Source organism: Rana temporaria, chromosome 1 (genome assembly GCF_905171775.1).
Source record: "Rana temporaria chromosome 1, aRanTem1.1, whole genome shotgun sequence".
Taxonomy (NCBI): domain Eukaryota; kingdom Metazoa; phylum Chordata; class Amphibia; order Anura; family Ranidae; genus Rana; species Rana temporaria.
The window spans coordinates 162,136,155-162,157,603 of record NC_053489.1 but is presented as its reverse complement, the minus strand read 5'-3'; the positions used below and the strand labels follow the sequence as shown (position 1 = coordinate 162,157,603).

Sequence of the window (21,449 nt, the reverse complement as noted above, 5' to 3'; positions counted from 1 at the left end):
AACGTTCTCACGGGTAATCCACAACGGATATTAGATGAATTCCGCCACCGTCTTGCGAAGCTTTACTCCCCCCCTACTCACTCATCTACTCAAGGTCTAGACACCTTCTTGTCTAGCTTATCCTTACCTTCTCTATCAGACACACATAAGTCTTTGATGGACCGTGATATCCAGGTCCAGGAAGTTCTTCAATGTATTAAGGACTTGAAGATCGGCAAGAGACCGGGCCCGGATGGCTTCACAGCCTTGTATTATCGGAAGCTAGCGGACGTCCTGGCCCCACATTTGGCGGCCATGTTCAACTCCATAACGAAGGGCCAGTCGTTCACGCCTGATTTGCTGACCGCTAACATTGTAATGATCCCGAAGCCGGATAGGGACCATTCCTCTTGGGCTAATTTCAGGCCAATCTCATTAATAAATATTGATATGAAAATCTTGACTAAGATATTGGCCACTCGCCTGAATTCTTTTCTCCCACGCCTAATAAAGAAAGATCAGGTGGGATTTGTCCCTCATCGACAAGCGGGAGATGCGATTAGACGGCTTCTTCAAATTCAACATATTGTCCATGCCAGGTCCCTGGAAACAATGTTTTTGTCCCTCGATGTCAATAAGGCCTTTGACACATTGTCTTGGCCTTATTTGACACAAGTCCTTAGCCATTATGGCTTTGGTGCTTCTTTTCTGAGCTGGATTTCAGCTATCTATGACTCCCCCCAAGCTAAAGTTCGGTACTATGGTTTTGAGTCGTCTACCTTCCCTATTAGGAGGGGGACGCGGCAGGGCTGCCCGCTTTCCCCGCTCCTGTTCGTCCTGGCTCTTGAGCCTCTGGCCGAGGCCGTTCGATCCCATCCGGACGTGTCAGGGGTGGAGGTGGCGGGTACCTCGCACAAATTGTCATTATTTGCTGATGACATTCTGTTGACCATCACCAAACCCAGAATTTCTCTCCCCAATTTGTTGTCACTTTTGGATTCTTTCGCCTTGCTCTCCGGCTTGGCTGTCAACCAGGCAAAGTCGAAGGCAATGTCTATCAATATTTGCCCCTCGGATTTAGATTCTTTACAGTCTGCGTTCCCTTTTCAGTGGTTGACCTCATTACCCTATTTAGGGATTAAGCTTACCCCGAAGTATTCCGAACTCTACCGAGCCAACTTTCCTTCTTTGTTTGGCAAACTGACAGCTATGCTCACCTCTTGGTCCACTCTTCCGCTCTCTTGGTTCGGGAGGGTGGCGACGGTACGTATGACCTATCTTCCGAAATTGCTTTATTTTTTTCGGGTTTTACCTGTTCAGGTACCCTCTCACATCCTTATAATTCACCAACGTAAAATTATGCAGTTTATCTGGGGCCCCAAAAGGCCCAGGATTAAGAGGCAAGTGCTTTTTGCACGCAGAATTAATGGCGGCCTCTCGGTTCCTAATTTGCATGCCTACTATACTGCGGCGGGTATCGCTCCGCTGTCTCGCCTTCATGAGAAACAGCAAATGCCACTGTGGGCTACTTTTGACTTGGTGGATTCTCACCCAACACCTTTAGCCTCTCTTCCATGGCTCCCTCGTGCGCATCGCCCGTCCTCTATAGGTCCTTGTCTGGCCCATTCCCTTAGGTTGTGGGACGCGGTTAAATATTCTGCGGGTCTGATCTCCCCCCATTTGCCGTTACTTCGTCTCCTTCATAACCCGTTATTTCCACCAGGTCGGGACAACCCCTTACAGTTTGCATGGTGGACTGAACATGGCTTTGTAGACGTTCATTCTATGCTCTCCCCAACCAAGATTATTTCGTATTCACTTTTACGTTCCTCCCACGATATTCCCCTCAGGGAACACTATAGTTACTTGCAACTTCGACATTTCCTCCAGAGCCTGATTAGATCACAACCTACCCCCTATACTATGACCCCCTTTGAAAGCTTATGTAGATCACGCCCCCATTCCCCGGGACTCATATCTCTCATCTATACAGCGATTATCAACTCTAGGAGACCGCCCTTGAGACCTTACCACCTTCAGTGGGAGGCTGAACTTGGGAGGCAACTCGATCCGGAAGATTGGCAGGCTATGACTGTGGCATTGTCTAAATGCTCTACCAATGTTCTCTTTCAGGAGAACGCTTATAAAGTGTTCTATAGGTGGTACTATACCCCGGCCAGACTGGCGAGTTTTATACCTTCTTATTCTCCCTTGTGTTTCCGTGGATGCTCTCAGGAGGGTACCATGGCACACATCTGGTGGACCTGTCCCAGGGTATGCAGATTGTGGGTTAGAGTCTATGCGTTGCTCCGCGACCTCTTTGATTCCAACCTAAAGAAGGACCCTTTTGAGGCCCTTTTATGGAAACCGATCACGGAGCTTCTCCACCCTGAACGCCAGCTGGCGGCGCATGTTTTTACTGCAACTAAATTGATCATTGCAAGGGCCTGGAAGACCCCGGTTCTCAGAAACTCACTGCTGTGTTAGCAGATACCCATGATAAATTTCTCAGGGTATGGCAACCCTGGGTGGCCAATAACCACCCTTCACGATTTAACCCAACACTACTTTCTCTTTGATAGGTCTCTGTTCCCCCCGCCCCGTGGACCCCCCCTTCTCTCTTTCTTTCTTTCTATTTTTCTTTCTTTCTTTTTTTTCTATTTTCTTTTCTCCATTTCTTTTCCTCTTTCTCTTTATTGCCATTTGCTCATACTCCTTATCTAGTTGACTCTCTTTCTTTTCATCCTCCCTTTCTTTGTGGCTTGGGCCCTCAGGCTTGGTCCTGTCGGTCCTGGACACGGGATGCATTATTCCTTTTATATTCGAAAAAACAGATGTCCTCTGCTATCTGCCTGCTTGAATTTTAAGTTTTTTTTTTTTTTTTTTTTTTTTTTTTATTATTTTCTTTATTTTTTATTTTATGTATTATCTTAATTTTTTTATTTTTTATTTTCTCTTTGTAATGTTGCGCATTGTATAGCAACTTTGCTTTCAAGTTCTATATTTACTCCGGCGTGTTAGCCGGTATGTTACCTAAGCCAACATTAGGTTAATTTAGCAGGCCATCTGTCTGGAGAACATTATATTGCCGGTCTTCTGGATTCACTTTGGATTCCTAGAAGCCAGATTAATCTCAGGTTTACGGACTATCTGTTCTGATGTCTGATAGTTTATGGTGTGTCCACCACTGTTTTTTTTTCTTTCCTTTGTATTCTTTTCTGTTTATTGATGTGCCTTTTCAATAAAACTCTGTGTACAAGAAAATAAAGGGAGGCAAGCTGTTAGTGCCTCTGTTGTGATTCTTGAGGATGAATTGCTTCACAGTACCTCACAATACAGAGGTCAGTAAGGGCTTGTTTTAAAGATATTTTACTGCTTCTTAGAAGAATACCTAAATACCTTATTGTCGCTAGTCCAGACACAGGAAATATTATTTTCAGGACAGACCGTTATCTTTAGTTGGAACAGTACAATACTTTGCACTTATTCTCGTCAAAACAGGCTTGAAACAACAGCAACATACATGTCATTTTCTATGTGAAGCTTCCCTTAGAATGTGCCTATAGCTTCGATTTGTATGTCTATATTTGAATAAATTAAGGCATTATCTTTAACTGTATTTTTTAAATGTCAATAAAATATAGAATTTTCAACAAACCAAGACAAACTGTGTGTGTGTTAATTCATTTTTGAGAAATTAGTAATTGAAATAAGCACTGTCTCAGAAAAAGGTCAGAAGCAACGTGAAGGATCTCAAACTGATCTTGCATACAAGCTGAATGCACCTGAAAGCATATTGCATTTGAACACTGTTGGTTAGAATTTCTTTTCAGCTTTTTATGTGTCTTATTAACACTAAGGCCGGATTCACACTATTGCAAATTGGATGCGGTATCCCCACATCAAATTCGCAATAGCAGGAGAATGAGACCGTCTCTCTGTGGAGTCGGTTCACATATCTCCGATGCAGCTCCAGTGCGAATTTGCACAGGAGCCCTGTACGTCTTTTGGTCTGTTTCAGGTCTGAATTCAGGCTGAAATCGGACCTGAAATGGTGAACCAGGATGCACAAGACCCCTGCTGTGAGTCACATCGGCATCCAGTGTTAACCCAGCCTCAAAGTAAAATCTTTACAAAGTTTAGTTTGTGTCTCAACATCCCTCCCACAATGCTGTAACTCTCTAGAGATAAGTGAATTTGGTTGGTGTAAGGAAAAAAAATCTGCGCTAAACCCTATAAACTAAATAAATAAATGAACAAGTGAACGAATGTGCTACGAGTTAATAATAATCAGGATTGTATAAAAAACAAAAATAAGTGAAGTGGTGCAGCAACTAAAAACCTTAAATATTCAGTCCATAAAAGTGTAAAACAAAAAATTGTGCGCTACCACATAAATATCCCAAAAAAATAATAAGGTGAATTAATAAGTGTAAAAACTAGGATAACTTAAATAAGAGAATATCTAAGGAAAAAGTACAAAGTCCAAAAACAAGCAATTAGGGATCCAAAAATGGTCAGAGCAACTTCAGAATTCCTGGTATCCGCAATTGCAACAGAATGACAACTTGTCTGCAGGTAAGATTTTCTGTTCATCAAAGAAAATAAGGCATTCAATGCCGCTTACCAGATTTGTTGGATCTCAGGTTATAGAGATCAAAAGGGCATATCAGAACACCATCAGTCAGATAGGGATCAGCATCAGAGGATTCCAATGGAGGTGCAGATGTCCCGTCCGTGCTATGCAAATCTCCTTTTTCAATGAATTTTGCACACCAAATATATATCCAAACTTGCTCACCGGTATTGTTAATAAGGGCAGATAGAAAAAGGCTTCATGGTGCAGTTTGTTTAAAAGATTTAGGGCCAAATCCACAAAAGGGATACGACGGCGTAACTGCTGTTACGCCGTCGTATCCCTGTTCCTAACTATGGAACTGATCCACAGAATCAGTTTTCCATAGTTAGGCAGAAGATCCGGCATGTGTAAGGGACTTACACTGCCGGATCTTAGGATGCAGTACCGCATCCGCCGCTGGGGGCATTTCGTGTCGAAATGCCGCCTCGGGTATGCAAATTAGCTTTTACGGAGATCCACGAAGCTTTTCAGCTTCGTTTTTTCTCCGTAAGTTTTAGTTTGCATACGCAAAATTAGGGCTGCTTTTACAAGGTGTAAAGTTAGTACACCATGTAAAAGCAGACCTTTCTTTCCAGCGACGCGATTTTTTTTTTAAATTTGAATTTTTTTTTTCCCGCCGTATCTTTTTTTTTTCCAGACGCAACTTTATTGACCCGTCGCAATCCACAAAGCTCGGCGTAACGTAATTTTGCGCTATGCACGTCGGGAAAATGACGTCACGAGCATGCGCAGTACGGCCGGCGCGGGAGCGCGCCTAATTTAAATGGGAATCGCCCCCATTTGAATAGGAACGCCTTGCGCCGGCGGAATTTAAGTTACACAGCCCAAAATTTCTAGGTAAGTGCTTTGTGGATCGGGCACTTAGGTAGAAATTTTAAGGCAGTGTAACTTAAATGGAAAAATTTATGTTACGCACGATCTTTGTGGATTTGGCCCTTATTGCTCAAAATCAGAACATAACACCAAAGTTCCAAACAAGGTTCACAAAGCACAACGACAGCACATAGCCTGACCGGCACAAGTATAATAGCGTCTAGGATAGTGACTCTACCCAATGCATTTCCCCATATAAGGATTCTTCAGTGAAAGATCATAGAATTTGGTTTCCTGAGAGAAAACTTTCAACAAAATAGTTTGATTCATTTTAAACAAACATTTACTGGCCAATCTGTGCTTCATGTACAGTAGGTTTGATGACTTCCCTTTTTAAATTTCTAAGTAGTTAAACCAAAGACGCCCCCCCCCCCCCCTTCCTCTGCCCAAAGCAGGATTGCCATGCCCAAGAAAGCAGTACTATAGTACAGCTTCATTGTTAGTCCAGTGATATCATAAGGGATGGAGAAGAATCTTACCAAATTTCTTGAGGCCTTAAGAGAGGGAAGACACAGGGAGTGCCACCTAAGAGCAGTATTAAAAGCAGGATTTAATGCCAAGGTACATAAAATCACTCACAAGACAGAGGTAAACCTAAGCTCATCTGTTGTCTGGTTGTCCGAACACAGCACCCATGCGTGGCTGGGATGGTGAGGGGTCCACTGCATGTCCTGTGGCTACCAGGAAGACAACCGGAACCAGCAGGGAACACAGGGAAGTGATGTCACGGACAGTGGGGAGCTTCTGGAGGAACTGTATCAGTCAGACAAACAGGCAGGAAGGATATGCGCTCTGAGCATCCGCTCCTTCTACAGGCCTCTAGGGGAGCTGATGCTCCAAGCGTGTAGCCTGCCTGTCTGTCTGACTGATATAGTTCCTCCGGAACCCTCCCCGCTGTCCGTGACGTCACTTTCCTGCATTCCATGCTGGTTACGGTCATCTTCCTGGTGGCCACAGGACATGCAGCGGTCCCCTCACCATCTCAACCGCGCATAGTTGCTGTTTTCAGACAACCAGACAACAGATGAGCTTATGTCTTATCTTATCTTGTGAGTGATTGTATGTACCTTGCCATTAAATCCTGCTTTTAATACTGCACATAGGTGATGCTTCCTGTGTCTTCCCTCTTGTAATCCCATATACAGAGTTTGCTTTCTCTGAGGGCAGCTGCTGCCTTTATAACCCCACCATTCCCTCCTTATGGACTTATGAGCTGCATAAGATCTGATGTTCAAAGTTGCACTATCTTTTGTGCTTACATTTCTTGATACCCCTGAGGCCTGGAAAATGGGACACTTAGTGGAGCCTGCTGGGTGACAGTGGGTCAGGCAGGAAGAGAGGGGCCAAGTTGTCTTTGAAAAGGTATGCACCAATGAAAGGTGTGCCAGACCAAAGAATAAAAGAGTCAAAATTAATGTGTTTGTTTATACGAAAAAACAGCCAATGCATTTCAGTGCTTAGAAGAAACTCCCCGCCTTTTTCACAGCTACAATCAGGGCATTTCTTCTGATCCGTGATGAAAAGGGAGTTTCTTCTGACCCCTGAAACATATTGCATCTTTTTTAGAATAAACTAATACATTTATTTGGATTATTTTATTCTCTGGTCGGGTGCTCCTTCCATTGCTGCATGATTTTTTTCTTGTAGCCTGTGGGGGTACCCACTAGAGGGTAGTCGTTTCTATTGTGAGTAGATTGGTCTGAGCTAGTGGGCTTTCCAACAGTTTTTTTCCCTCTCACTGCCTTGTGTGAACTCAGGTCAGAGTCCAGGTGCTTTTTGGATTTTTTTTTTGCATTAAGCCCAGGTTAACACTGGGCTGCGGGAGTGAAACCGTGCGAGTTCAGCTAAACTTGCACGATTTCAATCCCGCCTGTAAGTCCTGATTTCGGCTGCGATTACAGAGACATCTGTGCAGGTTTCTGCACAGATGTAAATCGCAGGCCGAAATCGCAAAAAGTAGTACAGAAATTACTTTTTGAAATCAAATCGAATGCCAAATCGCACCACTGTGAACCAGGGCTTAAAGTTGCCTTGGAAGGCAGGCTTCCTGTAAGATGGGACCACTGCCACTCTGCAATTGGTGAACTGTTATGTGGTCCTTTGGGCCATTTTAAACTAGTTTAATAATGCACCGTGCAAATTGGTTATTAATCCAGTAGGAACGTGGTAAATACCCAATGGAATGGATCTTCCTTACGTTCTCATTATTATCCCTCTCATCTGAAAAAAATAAAATTATTTATTTAGCATTATGGGTAAGCTATGAAGATACTGTAACACCATTTTATGGCTTTATATTGGTTGTGACAGTTGGAAGGAGATGGAAAATAGGATTTGTATATCTTGCCATTTAGTCTGAGTTATATGAGAAGCCAGCAGGTGATTCAATATTCCAGAATGGACTGAGCCAGCCTTTAAATAATAGCATTACAATTCAGGATGAAAAAAATAGTGACAGAAATTGACATGGAAGAAAAAATACTCAAAGTAAATGTTTAATTTAATTTACCTTTTTTTATAGTTTTAAATACCATATTTTGAACTGTTTTACAACTACAGTATTCATCCTAAAGTGAATTAGTTAATATATAACTAAGGCAAATACAGTGTTTTTTAAATACCCATCTACTCTGTCAATGTGTTTCGTCTGAGAAAATTTGATCATGAAGCACCTGTCTTAAGAATTTATGTAACTTGCATCATTTAGAAACACCCCTTTCGGAAAGGTGACTAAATCCCATGAGAGTTTAAGCTGATGTGGACAACCAAGTGGGCATTCCATTCAGTGACTTCAAGCAAGATGGTTCGAGAAACAGTTCTGTGTTTTTTGGCATTCTATTTTATTTGTGTGTATGCAGAAAATGCCACTGACACCATCGAAAGAATACTTATTGAAGACACTGAGATTGCCAGGGGCAAAGTCATTGTAAGTATGCAATAGTTATACTATTCAAAGGGACTATCAGTGCAGTCTGCAAAGTAACTTTTTATTGGTACTGTATTCTTTAGCAATGTACAGTAATGATTAAGTTACTGTAGCTTTTATTCAATTTAGCTGAAAGACTAATAAGTTAATACTAAAAATGTGATATTAAAGGTAGAACAAATTTTGAATTTAGTCATTAGATAAGAACAGAATTAACTTGAAAAGACAGTGACTATGCAAAAACAATTAAACAATTGCATAATCAACAGTAGATCTATGCCTGCATTTCTTTGAGTGTTAGCTTGTATGAGAACAGTGTATACAGCTAGCGATCACAAAACATTTGCAAAGATTTCTGCCAGCTTCAATCAACTTTGTGTGAGCTTATACAGCACTCTTAGCTCCAGATGGTAAAAGTTGAACTCTGATTGTAAAAGGAGCGCTGATTATCACTTTAAAGTGTATCTAATTAATAAAAAATAATAATATATTGCAATTTACCAATCCCTACATTTGATGGCTGCATTGTTTTGTTTTTTTACCTGGTGAACCTTAATGCCGCATACACACGGTCGTTTTTCGGCATGAAAAAAAACGACGTTTTTAAAAACGTCATTTAAAATCATCGTGTGTGGGCTTCACATCGTTTTTCGGCTTCTGAAAAACGACAAAAAAAAATTCGAACATGCTGCATTTTTTAATGTCGTTTTTTAAAATGTCGTTTTTCGGGTAGTAAAAAATGATCGTGTGTGGGCTAAAACGAGGTTTTAAACCCGCGCAATGCCCAGAAGCGAGTTATAAAAGGGAGCACTCGTTCTGGTAAAACTACCACTCATAATGGAGTAAGCACATTCATCACGCTGTAACAGACAAAAAAGCGCGAATCGTCTTTATCTAACACGGAATCAGCTAAAGCAGCCCAAAGGCGAATAGAACTTCCCCTTTAGAGTGCAGTCGTACATGTTGTACGTCACCACGCTTTGTTCATAATTTTTCAAAAACGATGGTGTCGTTTTTAATGATGAAGTTGGAAAAACGTTGTTTTTTGGACATGCTGAAAATGTATTTTTTTCATGCCAAAAAACAACCGTGTGTATGCGGCATTACAGCAACACACCTACCATCCTAGGGTAACAATAGTCATTCACCTCTTAAAGTCTCAATACTATAATGGTAATGTGTTCTGTAGTACTAACACGCTACCTGATTATTTTTTTATTATTATACAGGATTTATATAGCACCAACAGTTTGCGCAATACTTTACAATATAAAGGGAGACAAAACAGTAACAGTACAATTTAATATAAGAGAGGGTTAGGAGGGCCTTGCTCCTGGGAGCTTGCAATCTAATATGGATGGGATGGTGGGACAAAAAGGTAATAACTACGAAGGATGAACTGATGGGAGGAATAGAAGATTCGATCATTAGCTGAAGGCAGGATAGACTTCCCTGAAGAGATGAGATAACATTGTTTGAGATTATATTGCAGAGTACACAGGAGTGGCTTTTAATTGAACAAGGGGTCTTTAAAACTTCTGCACTTTTATATTTTGGTTGGCAACGGTGAGGGCAGGAGGAGTTAAAGTGACAGTCAACTCAACACCCTTGCTTTGAAGGCATTACAAAAGCTGCTTGAAGACTGCTGCAATTTTTGCAAATACTTTGTAAAATGTCTGCTGTATACACTACTTTTATAAAAGCTGAAGCATTTATGTAAAACGCCTATAGGAGCTGATAGACATGAACTACTCCTGAACGGATATCACACTGACACAATGGGGGTTATTTACGAAAGGCAAATCCTCATTGCACTACAAGTGCACTTGGAAGTGCAGTTGCTGTAGATCTGAGGGGGACATGCAAGGAAAATAAAAAACAGCATTTTAGCTTGCACATGATTGGATGATAAAATTAGCAGAGCTTCCCCTCAGTTCTACAGCGATTGCACTTGTAGTGCAAAGTGGATTTGCCTTTTGTAAATAACCCCCAATGTATATTTTGCTATAATGATATTTATTTTTATTTTTTTTGCAGGCACCGAGTGTTTCAGGATGTGCCATAAAGAGTAATCCAGAACTTAACAACTTCATGATGAACATTTGGGGACTATAGTATCCTTTTTTTTTTTTTCTTTTAGTATCTGTACTTGAACCATTTTATTAATGCAAAAGAATAAAGATATAGGTTAGTAGAGAAAAATCATCTCGCGGCCATAGACGGTTCAAATCTAATGGCGTGTACACACAACCATTTTCATGACAAGAAAAATGCAATTGGTCGTTAAAAAACGGCGGTGTGTAGGCTCCAGAGCATTTTTCTCGAAGAGAAAAATGGCCATTAAAAATTTAGAATCTGCTCTATTTTTTCTCGTCGTGAAAAATGGTCGTGTGTACGCTTTAATGACGGGGAAAAAAACGCACATGCTCAGAAGCAAGATGGGAAATTTGCATAATCAGCCCAAAGGGTGGCACCATTCGAATGGAACTTCCCCTTTATAGTGCCGTTGTACGTGTTGTACGTCAACGCGTTTTGTTCAAGCATTTTTTATCACGATCGTGTGTATGCAAGGCAGGCTTGAGAGGAATCACATAGTTTTTTCCATGACATGAAAAACGATCGTGTGTACCCGGCATTCGTCGTTTGAGCAAGGACCGGCCAAGATTCAAACCATGTATTGGCAGACCGAATGTACCCAAGTTAATCAATCTATCAACTTGGGTACAACCAACCTGTTGGATTTTACATGCAATTGTTGATAGCGGCTATTATAGCTGCTAGCAGTAATCACTGTGTTCTCCCAGTGGGGACCGCTCCCCCTCCAACCACCCGTCAGGAGAACACAAAAGCAACACTGACTGTGTTGATGTGGGAATCAAGAGATTTGTTCCACCTATGGCCGGCCCAACAGGCATCATCTGGCTAATTAGTGGCAGGGAATCAGGCTGGTAAACTTTGATGTAAGTGAAGGAGGAAGTAAGGCGCTCAGAGTTTCTTTGTATGACAAATTGACATAAAGCGGTATTAAACCAAAAAGAAAAAAAATATATATATTAGTATTTTAGATTGTAAAGTTGTAAAAACATCTGCCCCACCACTGTAACCCACCACTGTAACCCCCTGCATATCTGTCCCACCACTGTACCACCCTACTCTTCTGTCTCACTACTGTAACCCCCCTACTCATCTTCCCCACCAATGTTCACCTCATCTGCCCCACCACTGTACCTCCCTGCACATCTACCCCACTGTTGTACCCTCCTGCTCTTCTGTTCCACCTCTGAACCCCCCTGCTCATTTCCCCCACTGCTGTACCCTCCTGCTCATCTGCTACACCGCTGTACCCTTTTCTCATCTATGATATGTGTGATATGCAGAGTGGTGAAAGGAAGCAGAGATGAGACACACCTACCTGTCCTGGCACACTCATCCTGCTGATCCAGCCCACGTGCTTGTATGTGATGTCGCATACAAGCATCTGGAATGGATGTACAATTATGAGCTCAGGTCAGGGGCATTTTCTGAAAGTAGTGGAATGTGGAGCAGTGTGCAGGATCATAAGTTGGTCCCCCGCAGCTGAGAAAAGGTGTAGCGCTCTGCTCCGCAGCAAAAGTTGGGTATGACATTCATTGCGCTAAATACTGTCTGTGGCTTAAAGGGACACTGAGTGCAGGGGTTCAGTAGTAAGTGACACAAAGAGAAAAAAATTATGTGGTCCAAGGCACCATAGGTAAATGGCCTCCATCCCAAATTTGAACAGAAAAAAGAGAGTTTGGTCAGCGGGACTTTAAATGAGGCCAATCACCATGCGGAGTAAGCATACAAGGTATACAATATTGCTTAATTGGGTTCCAACACAAAAGGGGGGAGTTCGTTTGGGACTTGGAATGAGAGATGTATAACAAAGAGCAGTCTTAGCAAAGAGCATTTTATTATGCCTTGTGATATAATATAAAGCATACTGAATGACAAAAAATTGCATCCACAAAATCGCATAAACATGCTACAAATTACATATGTATAATAACACCATGGTACTTGGCATATCGTGGAGTAAGGACAAGTCCTGCACAACATGAACCACTGGAGGGGCTTGATGGTATGAGAATCTGGGAGTAAAACAGTATAAAAAACATAAAATCATCTGTATGAACATCATGCAACCGACGCGTTTCGTTGTGATCTATCAACTCCTCAGGGGCGAATGCAATGGTGATCTATAAAGAGACATAACCATATGGTATAGTTTTGTAGTAGAATAATATAAATATACAGAACAAGATAGATAACCCTATAAATACTCACGTCAACTGTATAGATGTGAGCACAGCACCACAGCCGTTAAAATTGTCTGGCATGGGAGCTGAGGTAGAGACACGTGGACAGACAGGGAGCACTGTGGATTCCCCAATGTGTGAATGTGGAAGACAGTGGGCCAACACTTCTGTGGATTGAGATCAGTGTGAAAAAGCCCATGCACCAGGTCAGATGAAAGAACTGAGCAAACACCAAGTAAGAAAGTGGGTGAGAAAAAAAAAAGGGAGGATGAAGAAACCAAAGGGATAAATAAATAAAGTGCTAAAGGTATTAGGTGAAACCTATAGAAATTTACCTTGTTGGATCACATAGAATTAAGGAGCCAAGTGTAAGTGAGAGCTTGCATGTGAAGGTGTTGCCAGAAAGACAGCTAGACACCAAGTGAGGGGAATTTAAATTCTCCCAGCTGAACCAATGTGTCCCGCCCAGCGTCACGTAGGCGTGGCAGGGAAGGGGAGGCATCTGTGCCTGAACGAGTGAATCCACCCATACAGGCCCAGTCAATTTTGTGGATGCAATTTTTTGTCATTCAGTATGCTTTATATTATATCACAAGGCATAATAAAATGCTCTTTGCTAAGACATCTCTCATTCCAAGTCCCGAACTAACTCCCCCCTTTTGTGTTGGAACCCAATTAAGCAATATTGTATACCTTATATGCTTACTCCGCATGGTGATTGGCCTCATTTAAAGTCCCGTTGACCAAACTCTATTTTTTCTAAGTGACACAAAGGTTCAGGCATAATTTCAACAAAGTTTCCAGAAGCTCAACAGTAATTCCACAAACTGTCACCTGATTGTGGTTTTCTCAATTACAGTGAAATCCCTTATTTCTGAGATTGATATTGGCAACCAAGGGAGTCATCTTCTCCCAGATGGTGGACGGGGCTAGCAGGACTGTGATTGGCTTTAGCAGTAGCCAATGACAGTCCTCCTCTGTTTGGAAACAGGGATCGTCCAGTAATATAGCATGTATTGACCGTTTGGATTATTTGAGTTTAATGACACTTTAACAGAAATAATATCCTTGAAGAGTATGTAAAGCCCAACAATGAACTTATCTTATTTTTTAGTTTGTTAAATATGACACTGGAAGACTTTTGTTACCTGCAAAAATGTATTTTGACCTACCAGAAATCTTGTTAGCTGATAACAGTTATCTCAGGCAGAAAGTTCAGGGAGTAATCAGTTAAGCCTCGTACACACGACCGAGAAACTCGACGTGTGAAACACATCGTTTTCCTCGTCGAGTTCCTTGTTAGGCTGTTGAGAAACTTGACAAGCCAATTTTCTCCATTCCCGTCAAAGGAAATAGAGAACATGCTCTCTTTTTGGCTCGTCGAGTTTCTCGACAGTTTCCTCAACGAAAATGTACACACGACCGGTTTCCTCGGCAAAAAAATATCTCCCAGCAAGTTTCTTGCTGGTTTTTGCCGAGAAACTCGGTCGTGTGTACGAGGCCTTAGCATAATTTCCAACCATTTCTGAGGACAACAAAATCATACCCTTCTATGTAAGGCTTGGTTCACATCACTGCAACATGTGTATGTTAGGGCAACCTATACTTTTTAATGGGCTGCTCTACCTGCTGAAATATGGGTAAATATGGGAAAATGAGTTCTTGACTCTTTTTTGAAAATCACAGCCGCACCATGCGATTTGACGCACACAGAAACATGGGCATTTTGCTGATGTGTGGGGTGCTATTATGGCACCCTCTACTTGTCTGCTAAAGAGCAGCCTGTTTCTCTCGCGTTGGAAACCTGACCTTATTGGACAAGAAGAGAGGGGAAGGAATTCCGCAGTTGTGTTCTAGGGTGACTATGCTACATCTCTATAGAAACAGTATAGTATGTAAGCAATGTTACCCTAGGGAGAGTGTCTTACTGGCAGGATTGCCATAATAAGGTAAAAAAAGGCCTAAAAAAAGAAAAAAGAAAGCTAACGGCACCGCCACAATGGAGGATTGTTAAGCAATAGTATATTAATTCTTTTTCTTGAGTTTAGATACACCCTAACTAAAAACACTTATTGATTTTGGAGGCCAGAGTGCAGTAGTGCTCTAACATGCCGAAAGTCTATGTAACTTCCCCTCCTTCTCTGAAACTCACTACAGGCAGCTAGAACTTGTATACAATAGAATGAATCTCTAGTATTTATTTACATAGAAACTTGAATCTGTACTCAGCCAGTAGGTGGCACTGTGCAATAGGAATTGTATGATGTGCAGCGCTAATAGGAAAACAAAAAAAAAACCATGAAATATATATATATATATATATATATACATATAAAAAATAATTAAATAAATAAGCAGGTTGTCAGGCTTTGGTAAGAGTCACCTGCATATTAAGGATCTCGGAAGGTACAAAATAATTTCACTACAATATAATCTAACCTTATCATGCAAATCTCTATTACTTTTTGGCTTAATATTTTTTAACCTATGGGACAGTGAAGCACAGACCATAACTCGTCTTCCCATTCCCTGTCGTATAAGGCCTGATTCACACCTATGCAGCTTGCAGTTTGAATATTGCAGGTGCATTTGAAGTCTATGGAAAAAAAAGTCCCTGCACAGATGTGAACTACAACCATAGGAAACCATGTTAAATGGACTAGTTTGTTGAAAACGCACTAAAAGCTGCATAGGTGTGAACCAGGCCTTAGACAGTGGTCAGTATAGGCGTCATTTTTAAGTAAGGTAATGGCCATTGGTGGTGCTTAGCCATAAAGTTAAAGAAAGTCAGACTGAGTGACAAAGTTTAATAATAATTATGGCAAAACATTTTTTTCTAGATTTGGATAGCGTGGAGTGATGTTACAGCCCCTGACAGGTTTTTAATGCTGTCTGGGTTCTGTTAGGGAGATTCAACCTCACTATTTGTCGTGTTGACTGTTATCACGAAAATAAGTAAAGGTGCTAAAAATATAAGAAAATTATTTAAATTGGTGCATTCGTCCCATCAAAATATTGTATGAAAGAAAGAAAGAGGCTTAGGTGGACTTTAATGGCACTGTAGGAAAAACTGATAATCAGTCAGAGATATAGTATAGTATATAGAGATATAGTATAAAAGTACAATAAAATAAAAATTATTTTAGTGTGACAATCATCCAATAGCTCATTATAGACATTATATTGTTACCAATGAAATATCCACTTATCAACAATACATAGTACAGAGGCTCTACATGTTTCGTGTTTTTTTTTTTCTGTAGAATCCGCTTCCTCACGAGCTAGATACATATATAAATTTGTCAAAGGATATGCATGAATTTTGTCACATGAACTATAAATAGAAAGGACATCATTAGTATTATTATACATTGTGGATGTATAATATAATAGACTACATTTTTTATTTAAAAATGGATGTGCATCCATCCCATGAACCAAGCCCAGTCCATCCCGCGATTTCACCGTGGGTACTGCGCCTTAAAAGACAGATAAATGGATCAGGAGGGTGGCCCACCCCGGAGGGCACAGGAACTCACAAAATAAAACACGATTCCGATGATACATTTGAAATAAATAAAATGATATCATATATATCAATATATTGATACATTTGTCCTGGCTTATTTATAATAGCCAGGTGATAGGATATATTCAAGATACAAGAATTCATATTAATTATACCTCCTATAGAGATATATCCATTTCATCCCAAAAGGCATCAGAAGGTGGCGATATGTAATATTAATCATTAACCCCTCGGTGTATAGGGTGGTCTATAACAAAATAAGCATGATATCAAGTTATATATAACTTTTCATACCCTTTGTTAGGGTCTTGAACAATAATGTGGATATAAATGTTTTACCTGAAAGTTTGAGTGTAAATTACACTCAGGTTTAGTGCTCCTAAATCAATCTGATCCAAGTGAATATTCCATCTAAACCTGAGTGTAATTTACACTCAAACTTTCAGGTAAAACATTTATATCCACATTATTGGTGTGGATTATTTCTATACACTGTGAGACAGCTCATTGGAGGAAAGGCACACACCCCTCTCCACATAGGCAGAGACTTGCAGAGCTGTGCTGTGAATAGACCAGCTCTCTGCTGATCTATTTATAGCACCCACCCCAGCATACATTTCAGGCTGGTTTTATTAGAGTTGTCTGAGAACTTGTCAGACGTTATCATGCTGATAACAGAAGAACAGAGCAGGAGAAAGCCACAGGACTTAGGGCTTTAAAGAAAGATAAGAAAACACTGCAGATATATGTGCCCATCTAAAATTTCATGAATCGGGTTTACATCCACTTTAAGGCCTCATTTACAAGAATGAACTTAGAAAACAGAGATGGCTCTTCTATGTGCAATATGACAAGGATTTTAATATAAAAAAGGCGTTAAAAACACTTATAAGAATTATGAAGTTAACAAGCTCATCAGTCCCAAAAGCCGATGTCCAGCAGATCTCCTGTCACAGTCCTGTAACATGTCTAACAACCAACCAGCAGTGTGAAACTGTGATTCCAGAATGTGAGAAGATCGCCAAGCTTCCAGTGTGGAATGCAGGCAACCGGAAGTGATGTCAAGGGGGGGCGGTGATGCGTTTTGGAGAATGCGCAATAGTTCCTTTTTCAAAACTATGTTTTGAAAGTGTGGCAGTTTTTTTGCCTTCCATAATCAACATTTTACACTGCTGGTCTTTGCCTGGGTATACGCATAGGTACGACCATGTGAATGAGGCTTTAAAATTACAGACAAAGGGAGGGGAACACAGTGATGACCTCTTCAGGCTCCTGCTTCTCTTTTATTCCCCAGTCATAGGCTATAGGGTAGTTTGTATTGCTCTTCTTTAATGTAATTTGCATGGAGATCAGAGTTGTTGAGATCTATCTATGCTGTCTGGCAGGAGTGTCTGGGTCAAAAGACTTGTTTTAACAAAATTACTGTGCATACAGTATATTGTGGCAGACAAGGCAGTAGGTAGCTATTTGCCTGCAATTCAGCTTTATTAAAGGTAAAACAGTAGGAAAATATTTTTCTAACAATGACAGTTGGTACCCTTCTGTCTATTTGATGGGAAAGGGAACAGGTGTTATGTCTATTCAATGTCATACAATAATTTTAAAGGATGTGACTTGTAAAAAAAAAAAAAAAAAACTAAGAGAGCAATAATCAAAGCAGAAAGCAGCTTAGTAAGCTGTTAAACATTTGATTTATGTGGGTTGCTGTCACTTTTGTATTCTCTTGTATATAAACTCTGGGAAGCAAAACAGCTTGTATTGTCATCCACAGTATTGTTGTCTTGGCGGCTACAATTCATACTGTAACAAGGACCACATTTTTTTTACAAGCAACAAGATTACCAGTGGAAATGTGTTTTTACTTAACCCTTGTTCCTCAGCCACAACCTAGAATATGATCCCAATGATGACATTGAACCTCAAATCATTTTCTACAATTATAAAAATGAAGTTCTCAAGGTTAGTATTATTCCTTATACATAATTTACTATTTTCTACATCTAATCAGCATCTCTCACATAAATGTAACAATTGATAAAAAGATGCAACAATTTACAATGCAATAAATCCATATGAAAAAAACGTAACATAAGCCAAAACTTATTCTAATTATGTGCAGTTTAAGGAAGGGCCAGGAACTGTTTTCTTTGTTTTGTGTCTGCTCTGCATTTATTTTTAAAGTAACCATTGGGAGAGGACATGGGCAAAATAATCTGCAATGAGAATACACTTTTAGTAGTGTGGGCAAGGATTATAACCGGTTTCAGGTTTACATTGCTGTTTGTATCCCCATTTTGGAGATCTCTCTTACCTACTGTATGTTTGACCACAATGTTACTAAGGATTATCTTCCTAACAGTGATACTAATTGCATTAAAAAAACAGGTTCTAGCCCTTGCGATATATAAATAAAAAAAAATAAGCAACTTTATTCCACCTTCTCCACATTTATTTTTATTTTTTAAACCCCTGCTGGGTTGTCCTCAAACCAGATACTCACCCACTCAGTGTTGTCCTGCTGCAATCAGTTTTTCTGCTGCTACAGCTACGGTGCCACGCCTCCATCTTCACTGGGAGAAGGCTGTCTCTTCCAAGTTTAGGTATCTGCCAAGAGATGAGAAATCTAACGGAAACTGTGCTTTCCTTATCTTAGTGCCTGCCTACTCCACTAACCCCAGATGATGCTCCCTACAGTACCAGAGCCAGTGTGCGTTCCAAGTGATGTTAGCGGATGTGACATAATTGACTGGAAGTCTGGCCTCTACGAGTTTCGTCACCAGACATCATCACAAAGCAGTCAAACGATCAGATGGTTTCCTGATGAGGTCAAGTGACAAATCTTCCCCCGCTTGGCTCCGGTACTCTAAGGAGCAGGGGCATTTCCTACTGATAGTTGTGCTAGTCAAACCGGCCACATAAGGCACTTTTTAATACAGAGACCTCACTGAAGTGGTGGAATACTGGAAACAGCAATCTGAGCCCTTAGCCCAGCAAAAGGCACATATTGACCTGCTTATATTCATGAAGGGTCTATTTCAGCTGGTGAGTGAGCACTATTTGAGGCCAGGTTAGGCCCTTTTAAAACAGAAAAATGTCCTGTGTAAAAAAAGGTGGTGTAGTTTGGATGCCTACAAGATACAATGCTGGCCCCTGAAAATGGATTTAAGCCCAACTGGACCGTCCACATTTGTTATGGAATTCAGCCAGGCTGCATATACAGTAATACATTTGATATTATGTATTTTATCATTTTATAACTGCAGCAAGAGTTAGCAAGATGAAGAGTTGAACAATGGCTATCACACACAAGTGGCGTCCATGGTCTCCGACAGACTAGCACTCCCCCTCTGCACACTGCACTATACAAGAGTGCTGCTCAGGGAGCTAGATAGCTGTTGACTGGAGCATTGTGCAGGAGAGAGCCTTGGATCACTGGAGAACCAGGACACTTGTTTGTGAGGGCAGCAGTCTGGTTCTCAACTAAACCATCACCCTCAAAAGTGCACAGTATTGTACTGTATTATGAAACCTACATATATAAAAAAAAAAAACAAAAAAAAAACACACATCTTTATTAAATGTCATTTCAATTACAAGATAACTTCTTAACACAGACCAAGATAAGTTCCACCGCTGTGCAGACTCAGACCAAGTATTCTGTCTCCTACTGAATGGCATAGCATTGCTGGCCATACACGCACAGAATTTCAGCCGTTTGCAGACTAAATGATTATTTGTCAGTCAAAATCGAATTGACCACTAACTGACAGAACAAACTTGTTTACTTGATCGTTTCCATGATCATAGTGACCATTGGAGAACAATAAAAAACCTTTATAAATGATACAAGAATATTTTTACAATTTAGATTACAACATACACGTATGCACTTTAGTTGAAACGCTTCAGATCTTTGACATTAGCCGGGCCCATGGTCAAAATCGTTGGTAAAGTTGGGTCCACTAACGGCACAATTGTCAAACGATCTTTCCAGAAAATGACCAGTGTCGGACGAAATTCTGTGCGTGTATGGCCAGCATGAGTCTCAGCGCTTATTTCACTGCACACTTAGGAACACTGCTGAGCCATAATTGATGCGTTTTGTCATAAGACGACTTTTTCTTTATAGTTTTCTGCATATACAACCTGACTGTATTATAGTGAGGAGGCTTTAATTTTATTTTTATTTTTTTAACATGTTCTGTATGATTTAAAGGGGTTGTAAAGGATAGATTGATAGCAGCGTAGACTTAGGCTCCCGTTGCTGTCAATCAAATCCAATGACGTGGGCGCCGGGGGGCGGGGCCGAGTCATACATTCGGCGGCTATAGATGCCGAATGAATGACACGGAAGTGCGCTGCAAGGTAACCCCCCGGGAGAGCGCTTCTCCCAGGGGGGTTATCTGATTAAGGGAGGAGCCGCGAGAGCTGCCAAGGGACCCCAGAAGAGGGCCACTCTGTACAAACCGAGCTGCACAGTGGAGGTAAGTATGATATGTTTGTTATTAAAAAAAAAAAACACCTTTACAATCACTTTTAAAAAAAAATACTATAGCAAAAATCATAAACAAAGCTATTTCTCGATGTATGTGTTGACTGAAAAATACTTTCTTATATTTTCTAGGTGACCAAAATAAAAAATAAGACATCTGATGAAATAAGTGCAATACTGGATGAAGAAGGATTTTACAAGAAATCCCAGAAAGGTGAAGAGGTCCCAAAAGAATTCCAGCATTATCCCCTGAAAGCACCAAGAGATGAGCTGTGATTTAATGACCATGGTATCTAGGAATCAGCTGTTATCTGCTCTGTGATGATAAATGTAACATTGCTATACATGTCAAAGCGGACTTATCCAAACATTTTTTAATAAATTATTTGAAATAATCGCATTTTGCATAGAATTATTTTGCTAATATATTTTATTGCACTTTCAGGTGTAAACCAATTCTTGGTAAAAAACATATACACACACAAACACACAAACAGTAAGCATGGGCACTTGTAATGAAAAGGTAGGGGTTAACAACAAATGGATGGGATAGGCTCCCTGTTTAATGTAATTGTTATTATAATTTTATAAATGTAAAAATAATAAATTAAGTTAAATATCCATTTGCTGTCAAGGTTAGAGTATAATGCAGGGACTAGGTTTCATTCCTCTTTGGGTACAGGTCACCTCACCATTGCATTTAGAGACTATTATGACCTTAAGCCTGTGCCACC

General features: G+C 40.5%; 1 protein-coding gene across 1 annotated transcript; it reads left to right on the top strand.

Annotated features, from left to right (window-relative positions):
- Window positions 1-8,236: 8,236 nt before the first annotated feature.
- LOC120932591 (selenoprotein M-like) lies at window positions 8,237-21,115 on the top strand. The gene is made up of 4 exons (XM_040345090.1): window positions 8,237-8,417; window positions 10,455-10,531; window positions 18,104-18,182; window positions 20,848-21,115. Exons 1-4 carry the CDS (start codon window positions 8,247-8,249, stop codon window positions 20,989-20,991), a joined length of 471 nt encoding a protein of 156 aa, XP_040201024.1. The 5' UTR covers window positions 8,237-8,246; the 3' UTR covers window positions 20,992-21,115.
- The last annotated feature ends 334 nt before the right edge of the window (window positions 21,116-21,449 follow it).